General features: G+C 50.1%; 1 protein-coding gene across 1 annotated transcript in view; it reads left to right on the top strand.

The window, feature by feature from the left end:
* VMA21 (VMA21 vacuolar H+-ATPase homolog (S. cerevisiae)) overlaps nucleotides 1-8,161 on the top strand; it is an 8,824-nt gene extending 663 nt beyond the window's left edge. The window contains exons 2-3 of the mRNA XM_004685976.2: nucleotides 3,773-3,882; nucleotides 4,452-8,161. Of these exons, the coding sequence (XP_004686033.1) occupies nucleotides 3,773-3,882; nucleotides 4,452-4,594 (253 nt within the window). The 3' untranslated portion in view covers nucleotides 4,595-8,161. The remainder of the gene's footprint in view (nucleotides 1-3,772; nucleotides 3,883-4,451) is intronic.
* The last annotated feature ends 3,448 nt before the right edge of the window (nucleotides 8,162-11,609 follow it).

Here is an 11,609-nt window from a genome sequence, read left to right on the forward strand (position 1 = left end):
GCGGTCAGCAGCGTCCCTCCCCAGGGTGGGGGCTTCCCGAGGACCCGAGCTGCAGCCCTGTGTCGCCTGCAGGACCGATGGCGTCGGTGCCTGGCTCGTGTGTGCCGCAGGAATCTAGGGAGGACGGGAGTCTCTGACCCGACTTCACCTGGGGCGTCAGTAGGACGGGACCTGTGGCCGAGCAGAAGGAATCTGAGTCAAGAGCAGGTGCTTCTGGCCAGTTGAGCCTAACCAGGGATGCTTCAGTCTGCAGAGGGTGGGGAGTGGGTTAGCTACTCTTCAAAGGTGACCTGCTGTGTGCCAGGCTCGATTTAGGCACCTTGGGAGTTGGCAGAAGTAAGAAAGAGCTTGGTTTCCCTATTTTAAAGAGCATGCCATTGACTCAGGACAGTGACTTGCCCAAGATCACAGTTAGCTCCCACAGTGAAGAAAGTCCCTGGGGCATGTGATCAGCCCAGTGCCTCTGAGCTGGCCATCTGTGGAGCCCTGCCCTCTTCACTCTCCCTGTCAATGTAGGTGTTTCGTCTGCCTTTTAGACACCAATGTATCTGTTTATTGCATGTACTTAGACTATATTATAGCCCTCCTGGGCTGATTGCAATGCTCCTAATGCAGTTTGAAGTGAAATCTTGCCTACCCCAGAAGGGAAAGTGGTAAATGCTACTTCCCAGGATTCATTGCAGAAGTTTATATGAAGTGGGGAAACTTCTAAATGGCTTTAAGAGTGAGGCCACAGTGAGGTTCATCCTAAATTGTTTCTAATGTGTGAGGTCAACTTTAATTTTGAACTTTCTCATTTTTCATTTTCAACAAGTCTCACTAACCAGTCAGAGACAGCAATTGGATGACGTCAGTTGCTTTGTTTTAGGATAAATCACAGGTTGGACCCAAGCTGGCGCCTGCCGGCTGGAGCAGGCTGTGACTGGAAAGCAAGGAGAAAATGCCCAAGATAGTGCTCCAAATACTAGAGGAAGTTTGTGAGTCTTAAAAAGTATGTGCACTTAGTGCTCCATACCATATTTCTGAGATCAGAATAGCAGTCGAAGTTGTCGGCTTAAGGTTAAAGAGAAGTGGGAAGGAGCCGAAGGGAAACTAGCGGTTGTTAGAGTGGACTCGACGCATGCGTGGGGCTACAAGTGGGCAGGTGTTGGGAGTTAAGTGCTGTGTTGCATTTTTATGGTTTATAGCGTCTTCCCCAGAATTTCTTCTTCAAAGACATGCCAGGTCCAAATACTTAAGGAGAGATCATTTAAAGGACAAAAGAGAAGCCACAGGGCCCTCCCTGGTGGCACAGCTGGTTAGAGCACAGCACTGAGAAGCTAAAGCCACTTCAGCCTGTGTTCGATCCCTGCCCCGGAGCAGACCCACATGGCGCCGCAGACCTCTCTTGACCGCCCGCTGCTCCCCTCAGCATTGTGCTTCGTCAGTCATCCCGTTCTGCCCCCTACTGTCTCTGGTGAAGCCTCTCACCACCGCTGCACCTCTGGCCTATATCCCAGTTCTGTGTGTATAAGTAAATCTTTAAAAAAGAGAGAAACAACAATCCACCATTAACCCTCCCTGTATTTACATTCTTTGGTTTTGTTAACCAGTTAGCTAACTGGAGTTTAGCATACCTAAAACAAGTAACTACCACAGAAACAGCATATGGCAATTTTTTTTTGTTGGGGTCCACCAGAGAAAAGTGGTCACATGGTGACTTTGTAATTTTTTTAATGGAACTACTGCAGACATCTTTGAAGGATGCACAATAAATTGCTCTGAAAATATACTACTAGGGCATGGCTACGGGTGCATGTGTATAATAAATGAGAAGTGTGTGGCTTGGCCGTCACCGAGCAGGATACCAGAAAAGGAAAACAGGACAACTTCTATATACACGTTTATGTTTGACCGCATCCTTTTTAATATCTGTGTTGCATGGAAGTAATATGTGTATCCTCGTTGAAGTCTGCATGCCTCTGTGGGAATACACTCGGTGCTGAATTGTACAGTCAGAAGCGTTGAGCTTCTGCTCCTTTCCTTCCTGGACTGCCAGAAAGCTCCCAGCCAATTGTTACAGACTTGGAAGAACTCCTGAGCCTGGGTTTTCTGTGCTGGTCACATTAAGTGTTGTAGCGACGGGAGTGAGCTAAGTGTGAGTGGAACCCTAGGACATAACAAGGACTCCTTCCTCTGGTGTAACCAGGGAAGGTGCCTCAAGGAGAGGCTATTTGGGGGAGACCTTGAGGATCGGGCTGTTTCTTTCCTAAAGATAAAACCCAGAACCGCTAGCTGAGGGTTACCTGAAAGAGAATGACATTCGAGCGTGGCCTGAGCAGAAATTTAGAAGTGTACAGGATAGTCAGGATGGCTGTGGTTAAGGGGGCAGCACCGGAAGCAGAATGATTGACGCTCTAGTGCTTTTATCACGGTGAAATCGCAGATGTGGGCGCGTGCTTCACTTTCCCCGGTGTGGCTCGTCTGTCGCAGTGCAGAGCACAGATTGAACCTGTAGCCGCCTATTGGAGAGGCAGTGAAAGGGCATTCCGGACGTTTTGAAAACGGGGAACAACTTGATTTTTAAGTGTTGGGTTATTTTCTCAAGCAGCACTGGCTTACATCACTGTATATGAGTCCGAGGCATACGTTCGTAACGCTTCCGACGCATGGCCCGGCCCTGCGCCCGAAGTGCCCATGTTCCTCCACCATAATCCAGCAGGTCCTCTCTACCTCCCCTCCCTCTCCGGTAATCTCAGGTTTAACTATTAACTTTGTGTATTAGTCTGGGGTGCTTTTTTTATCATGTACTTTTAACCTAATTGGAATAGTTTACATTGGGGTCAGCAGTTTTGCGGGAAAGGGTCAGCGTCAGTGTTTTGTGTTTGGGGCCCATAGGGCTGGCACCTCTACTCAGCTCTCCCTCTGAGCTCGGAAACAGTCTTGGAGGAGCCGGACGCTCAGAGCCAGTTAAGCTTATTTACGGAAACAGGTGTGGGCTCGCAGGTCTCACTGCAGACCCCGGGCAGACAGCGTGGACTGTAGTTTGCCTTGTTCATCTGGCCTGTGACCAGTTGTCCAGATTCTTTTTCATGTCTCCCTGGACTGATTCTGCCATTAGCAAAATAATCTTCCCATTATACGACATTTTGATGTTACCAACCTCGTTGGTGCTGTTATATTAATCTTTGTGTTAATGTTTCAGCAGCACCTTATCAGAGTCCTTTTTAAGTATGATTTTAAAAGCTTGCTTGCATTCTTCACAACAGTTTTATCATGATGTGGAATAGAGCTTTTCCCACCGGGTTAGTTCCTTGATTTTCAAGTCATATGGACAAATGGAAATCACTGAGTGGAAGTGTTTGACATCAGACCTGTACCGCACCCATGCCACCTAAATAGTACTACAGCTGTTTAATTTGAAAGAGACTTGGGCACAGTGCATCCAGTAGTCGAGACTGGTTTTTCTTTGTGGTCCTCACAGCTCGCTTGCGCCGCGTGCAGCCAGCTGCCAGTGGCGTGTGGCACGCTCTGTGACGTGTGTTCTGTGACCGTCCCTGCTGCCTCCGTTGCTGCTCAGCTGGGGCTGAAGGCAGTCAGGTGGCCTACAGCTGGCTCTGCAGGATCTTCCCCTTTGGAGTTCCCGACTCTGCTCCTCTTCTCTGGCCACTGTTTCCAAGGCTGGGGCAGTTTCCAGCATCTTCTGTGTGGGTTCCTGTATCGTGTACGGACACAAAAATGGTAGAAATGGCTGTCCAGGCTCTAATTTTTCTCTTCATTTTCTTTATTCCAGAAGCGAAAGTTCGTTAGCTTCTACTCTGAAGACGCTCCTGTTCTTCACAGCTTTAATGATCACCGTGCCTATCGGGCTGTATTTCACGACTAAATCCTACGTGTTTGAAGGTAACTGCAGACCAGAAAACAAGCCGTTTCCCCTCTTGCGAGGTTTCTGTTCCAGGCCTTTGCAGCTGTACCTCGTAACTGGGTGGTCTTACCTTTGCTTCTTCTCACTGTCTTGTTATTTACAAGCAATTGCTTGTAATGAATGTGACTTCGTGAGATGGGTTTTCTCATCACCTGTAGTCACGGCGCTGGGCAGCTTCTGGTTTTCCATGACAGACTGTAGATCCTTTCAGTATCGCTTTGCATATGGGAGTTGGCTGACATGGGAGGAGGAATGCAGGGGAGAGTACTTTGGGTGGCAGACACTGGAAGGGAGAGAAAAATAAAACCTCCCTTTTTATATTGAAACTTCTAGCTGAAGGGATAGTTGTATTTTTCAGTCAAAATGAAGGTCTTTATTTGGAGACGGTGTTAGATCTTTAAGAGAATACTAGATTACCATCGCCCTCACAGTACTACTTTGAATGCCTGACTGGTTAGCTACGTAGCTCATAAAAGTTGGTATGCTTTGTTTTTTTACTTGGTAAGTTTTGGAATAAATAACACAGAAACTTTCTTTCTCTTCATAGGAGCCTTTGGGATGTCCAATAGGGACAGCTATTTTTATGCTGCTATTGTGGCCGTGGTCGCCGTCCACGTGGTACTGGCCCTCTTTGTTTATGTGGCCTGGAATGAAGGCTCGAGACAGTGGCGCGAAGGCAAACAGGATTGACGTGAACATCATCTTTTGATAGCATTAAAGCGATTTTTTGAAATAGTAATCGCATCTGGGATATTCATGATTTCAATAAAGTTGAAAGAACACATTAAAATCCACCTTCAGTAGTCCCCTGGCAGTGTAAGTGTTCGCCTTCTAACCACGGTTTGTGTCATCTGTTTTAACTGTACGAGCCTGTCATTTGCTAATGGGACTTTGGGAAAGTTTAGTTGGCTCCAAAAAAGTCTGTTCAATTCGTTCCACATCGTGCTGGGGATGATGTGATCATCTTACAAAAAAAAGGTTTTTAAAAAGTTTGTCTTTTGGTTGGTTTTGAGTTTTACTCCTCTGCATTCATTAACATGTACACAGTGAATGAAGCAAGCGTAAAGGCCGTCCCACACTGGGGCACTTTCCCTCGCTGTGGTGGGGACAGGCCGCTGGGCTTGGAGTGAAGCTGAGCGCTGCTGCGGAGTTCTGCAGAGAGGGATCCTAGTCAGTAGGGCCCTTCATCACGTTACTTCCCGAGAAGGCAGGCCGCGTCACTCACCCATCCCGTCAGAGAACGACTTTACTGAGGCGCAAGCTAGCAAAGCAGAGTGAGCGCCCCCAGCTCACAGCCTTCCCTTGGTGTTTGCGGTGAGCTCATGACCTTCTCTGCTTGGCCATTCGGTGATGAGGGCAGCTTGATGACAGTGGGCAAAGGGCCTCCAACTTTGATGTTCCTGCGGGTGTTTTTTCAGTAATACATATGCTAGGGATTGACATCCCAGTGTACTCATTTTTGCAAACGTAGGGAGTATAAACAATCTTGAACATTGATTGTTTATATCACCCAGGAAGTATTCTTGGTATTTCTAGACTAGTCTTTTCAATCAGAGTTGTAGCCTAAATATCTATCCAGATGTATGGAACAAGACCCTGTGAATTTACTTCGGTGTCCTCAATCTATGTTCTTAACAAACACTTGTTACTATTTGTGTGTGACTAAACACATCTGGAAAAATGCATATTAATAGAGGGGGGAAGTTTTTGAGCTCACTGTAATGCCACCCGGAAAGAACCAGTGTTCTGGTTTACACCCTGCCTGCATCTCTAACCCTAATCCCATGTGCACCTCCAGGTTTGGTTTAAGTTTAGATTCTTGGCCCGGCAGCTATATGCATTTATCAGATGAGTGGCTGTTGGCCGTTTTCTAAGAAAGCACACCCTACCCTTTCAACTAGATGTCCAGAGCTGAGGCTGAGATCCTTCATACGACGGACCTTACTCTTTGCCAGCACCAGTTTGTCACCTCTGGTTTGGTGTGGAGCTGGATTAAAAGATGTAAGGAGATGGTCAAGCCTGAAGGCCAGGTAGGGTGTGTGCGGAATTGCTGAGAAAAAGTAAGCAATGGTTCTTGTAGGGCCATTTTCTATTGTTACAGTTAAATTGTGTCTACAGTTTAAATGTCTGTCAACAAATATTCTAAATGTAAAGTTTTTCTTTCCAAAGGTTACAGGTTTAGATAAAGTTGTATACATTTAATAGGAAATTGTAGGATGTTCTAGTTGAGTCTGGTACTGTGGTTGATTTCTGGGTTACTCCTTCAGATGCTTGTCATGCTTAGAATTATTGTTTGCTTAATTTCTTTTTCTATAAAGTCAAGATTTTACTTGTACTTTGGGGACCTTATGCTGTTTGTAAAATATAATGTTACATTGTTTGGTTCAGTCATCTGCTGAGTGGATAAAGTGGGTATTTTCTGCAAGTATTTAAATCAGGGATATACACACACACACACATACATGTAATGTGTGTGTGTATATATATCTATATCCACAAAAGCAGTTGTAAGTCCCACTTGAAAAAAGTACCAAATATTTGAAAATTGGAGTCAGACCTGCGGTCACTATTAGATTTGTTTTCAGGCCAGTTTATTTTGTTTGACTATCACAATATAGATTTGTTTTCAGGCCAGTTTATTTTCTCCCAGGGTTTCAGCTGGCAGCACACTAGTTTACTGCTGCTGAAACAGCATGCGCTCTGACATACAGGTGTGCTTTGCAGGACATCTCACTGCTGTCCTTCTGCACAGCGCGTGTCCTTCCAGGTGTAGCGAGGACAGCGCAGTCGAGCCCTCGTCAGTGTGCCAGGCAGGCTCTTCTCACTATTATTTGAAAACGGTGAGCATAACCTCGACTGGGAAGCGTGGCAGTGCCAGGGCAAACCTGACCTGACCCCACTCCCTGCAACACACCGCTTCCCTCATTCTCCCTTTTGCCTCCCAGGATAAAATCTTGTCTTCCCCATTGTGCTAACAGATGAGCAGTCTGCCATGGAATGCGCCTGGCATCATTAACTCTTCAAGTGAGGACCATTTTACCTGTAGCAGCAGAATTCACGTTTGAGTTGTTGAAAACAAACCTAAATCTTTCGTATAGGGAAAAACTTGTTTTGTGGGACTTGAACAGTAGTATGTTGTCATAGACTTCATCCTAGAAACTTCATCAGCTTTGCCGAAAGACACAACCGAGTGACTTGCTTGGTGTTTATCCATTTCCGTGTAAACTTCGTGGACACAGCCAGCTAGCACCCCAAGGAACCCGTTCGGAACAATTACGTGGTTAAGGTGGCCCCACGGATAGCTGCTAGCTGAAGAGACGGGAACCCAGGCTTTACATTTAAAGCCCGTGGTGAAAGAGTCTGTGGAGTCTGGCTCGGCTTTTCTGCCAGACAAGTTCACGTGTATCATTTTATATCTGCTCAAGGGAAGTGGGCTTTGCGGGCGTTCTGTGCGGCCTTCAGCTGTGGCACAGTTTGTCCCTGGCTGTAGTCCTGGGACAGACGCTTCCACAGCGTGAGACTCAGGCTCGGCCTCACATCTAAGCAGTTTTGCAGGAGCTGGCTCCAGGCCCCACTCGTGACTTGACAGGATCCTTCTTCCTTTTTGCTGGGGGAGGGTCACCTGAGGGTCGTTGGGAACCTAGCGACAAATACTGCTTGCCATGTAGGAATAGCGACTCCTTTCTGTTGGTTATAATGGCCTTGGAGGCCCATCCCTGGCACTCCTGGCCATGCCTCGCCTGTTTTGTTGCCACTGTACTTGCAAGTAATAGCTGCATTCCTTTTAAGATGTTCTCGAAGTCGTATTTGTCAGTTACACAGACTAGTCTTCCTTTTTCTCAAGTTCAGTGAAATCTCACTGAGCACTAATAGCAATAGCTAACAACATCTGCACAGCACCTTACAGTTTGCAAAGAATGTTCACATATTCTCGTTTGAGTTTGCATCGTGAACCTGTTACGAGATGTCTCTTGACATTGATGCTAAAAGTGTTAGAATCTTTAAATCCCTAGAGTCAGTGACATGCGTAGTGTTGGTAGCACCCTGATTAGGGGCGGGGCTTAGGCGCGCTAGGTGGAAAGCTGTGTGTGATTATGAAAATGGGGGCCTGAGTTCTTTCACCACTGGAATCAGATTTACTTTTGTAAGTGATGCTTTTCTAACCGTTCTCTGGATGGATTTTGTATTCGTTATATTCTGGCCTGTAATTTGTATAAATTGACCATTTGTTGTCATTAAAAAAGTGTTCGCGATGCCCTCTGATGTGTCCCTTTGCCTCTTGTTGACACCTCACAGCACACGTGCACCCCTGGCACTTGCAGGTGCCCAGCATGCTGGTGGGGGCGGGCTGCCACAACTGGAAGGGCAGTTGGGTGGGATCCCTGCGTGCCATGTGGAAGGCTCCCTTTAAGGCCAGGAGTCGTTTCCAGAGCTCCTTACCATCCCTACTGACTGGGCCTCCGCAAGCCAGTCACCTCAGCCGGTAGTGAGTGTGACGCAGGCCCGCTCAGATGCTGCCTGGGCTTACCAGACCAGTCCCTGCGCCCCTCGTGGCCTCCCTTCTTTAGGGTCCTCTGCTGTGCTCTTTGGAGAGAGGGGATCCTAACAGAACAGCCTGAGTCTGTGGTTTCAAAAGTGAAGGAAGTGCTAGGGAAGACCAGACATGCACCCCCAAACACTGCCCTGCTGCCAGCTCCCCACTCTCCTGGTCATGCTGCTGTTGATGCATTTCAGGTAGCCCTTGGAGAAACACGCTGTGCGGGGCAGCACTTGCTTCTAGCCTGGGTCCCGCATAGGAGCAGTGGGCTGCGGGAGTGAGGGGTAACATGCCCCGTGGGCCTGTCTGCTCTCTCTGCTGCTCATCTTCACTGCTCCCACCTGAGACCAGGCCCGCTTCGGTCTGTGCTTGGCACCTCTGACTGCTTTTTGCTGCCAGCCTTAATCTTGTAGTCATTTCACCACAACGCATCTAGACGGTTCTCTTAGAAATGGCCCTCCGCCACGTCACAGCTTTGCCTCATAAGGGTGGGGGGCACTACAATGGCCAAGTCTGGCTGCCCAAATACTTCATGGGTTACCGTGTGCACGCTGCACCCGCGCAGAATGGCAAGATGGCTCAGGCTTAGAGAGTAACAGCAAAGGGGCGTAGTTAACAAACCAGGAAAAGTGAATTACTGAGGCCAATAACGGCCATTTAGTTTACCCAACGTCGTGTCCAGTACCGTCCAGACCTGCACAGAGACCGTTATAAGGATGACCCCCGCCCCTGAGGACGTGCAGCTCCTCTCCCAGCAACAGGCCAGCGTCTGAGATGGCAGCTCCTGCCGCTGTGGCCACACGCAGCCACACTCCAGGCCGGGTCCGACTCGCAAACGCAGCAAAGGACGCAGCAGGAGGTGCTCCATGGGCTGCCGGGATGCCCAGCGCTGCCCCAGACCGGGACACTCAGATCACAGCCGTGGCGGCCACACGCACGCATCTCAGCAGGACGCCGGCCCTCGGCTCGTCCTCTCCGGACCACATTTCTGCAGATGCGGCCTCGGGACTCCCTCTCTCCGCCAGGCCTAACAGGACTTTTCCAAAACCGCCACCCAGACAAGGCCGGACTCGATGGCCTCGCGCACGCAGCGGCGAACACAAAGTCCGGCTCCACCATGGCAACACCCCCTGCTGTGGCCCCGCTCGGCCTCCGTCCAGTCCCGTGCCGGCCCGCGCGCCCCGCTCGGCCCCCGTCCCTCGCGCATGCGCCTCTGCAGCTTCCCGCATGTGCGCAGGGCTCCCTCTTGCGCATGCGCAGACATCCTCCGCAGCAGGTGTGCGTGGAGCGCCCCTATATGCTTTTTTCGTTGCCTCACCCCACTTTCAGCACCTTTCTGGGGCGCTGCAGTTATTACCAGCGAACCCCTCCAGGGGACGTTAACAAGTTATGGCCCTCAGCTACCGGCATAGCCCCCCACTTTCGGTGTACATCACCGTATCTGTGGTGAATACTGGACAGACACCTCTGCGCTGGCATCACCACGTCCCACTACGCCGCACAGTGGCGCTGCCGTGGGATCTGCAGGTAAGGCCACTGGACGTCATTTCCCCCCTTGCTCAGCTTTGCCTGTTCCCACCCCGCCCCCACAGAATACAGCCTGCGTATTGGCCGTAAACCACGGGGCAGCGGTACCCACCCCCCAGACCTCCCGCTGTGGCTCTGTCTCACGCCACCAGTTTCAGCTCTCCACAGAGCAGGCGCAGAGCCATCAGCCGCGCTCTGGGTGGACGTGGGCATGAGTAGAGGGGTGGGAGGCCCGCCCTCTGGGAGCACGTCCACGCAGGCCGGGGCTGAAGACCGATGGCTGCGTGAGGGCCGAGTCCCCCCCGGCTCCCCAGTGAGTGGCAAGATGCCAACACAGTGCTCTGGCCCCAGATCCCGCCTCAGGAGAAGACACAGGTGGAAGGGGCCTCTGTCATCTGGTTCCGGGGCTCTTTGCTTCCAGTAATGTGCACGTGGCCTTGAAGCCCTGAAACGCCCTCGCTGCCAACATCCACGCAGCCTCTCACTGCGAGCGCAGGCCCACGCGGCAGGTGAACTTGGCTCACGAGCGAAGCAGCCATGTTGCTGGATGTGCAGCACGCAGGCCTGGCGCCCAGGCCCTGCAGTTGAGCCAAGTCTCCTAGCATGCGCCTCCCGCTGGGACCCCAAACGTGCCCCGCAGACCAGAGCCATAAGGGCCAGGGCCAGCACCAGCGCCTGTTCGGCAGTTACCAGTGGTCACTGGGTTAACGCACAGACCCACAGAATTCCAGTGAAACAGGATCTGCTTTTCTTGGTTTTATGTAAACTACAGAACTTACGTATTTTAAAGAAAATGTATTTGCATAGCCAGATTTTGTTGCTTTAAGAACACTCACGTTAGAAAATGAAAACGTTTGGGGGCTGTGAAAAATGAAGTCTGTTCGCAGTTGTGTTCTTCATTTCCTTCCTAGAAGTTGGATGAAGGACACACCAGCAGCATCATGCCTTCCCCCAAGTATTTCTGTGGCTGCTCACTCGAGAGAGTGGCCCCACTCATGGCTGACCTCCCTCCTCCAAACTCACCTTGAAGCACCCAGATTCAGATTAAATGTCAAATGGGAGACTCGAAACAAGCTCAGTAAAAGGAAGCTGGCAGATGCAGTTTAACCAGTTCTTCCAACTGAGCTGGCCAAAATGGGTCTGCAGGCTTTGCTCTCTGCTAAGCAAAGTTCTCCAGCATCCCAGGACCCCTCGCTGGCCCACCCAGCTTACGTAACCCTCCCCTCGAAGATGAACGGGGCCTGTGAATATGACCAGGCAACAGTTTGGCATGGCTGAAGAGCAGAGACTGGTTCTGAGAAATGTGTCCTTGGGCAGCTTTGTGTTGGTGCAGATGTTGTAGAGTGTGATCACACAAACCTCGGTGTCACCTGCACTGCTGGGCTCACGCACAGACCACTGCCTACTACGTGGTCCGTGGTTGCTGGGAAGTTGCCTGGCACCTGCCTGTAGTGTTTGCTCTGGTTGCCCCAACTACTGCACACTCGGCACTCTAAGCGACACGAAATATGTTTTCTGACAGTTCTGGAGGCTGGGAGTGAGAGGTCAAGGTGTTGGCGCGGTAATTTCTTTGGGCGCCTCTCTGGCTTGCAGACACCTTCTTTGCCCTGTTTCCCACTTGGTCTTCTCTGCCGGCGTGCT

Source organism: Condylura cristata, unplaced genomic scaffold (assembly GCF_000260355.1).
Source record: "Condylura cristata isolate star-nosed mole 26May11 unplaced genomic scaffold, ConCri1.0 scaffold00019, whole genome shotgun sequence".
NCBI lineage: Eukaryota > Metazoa > Chordata > Mammalia > Eulipotyphla > Talpidae > Condylura > Condylura cristata.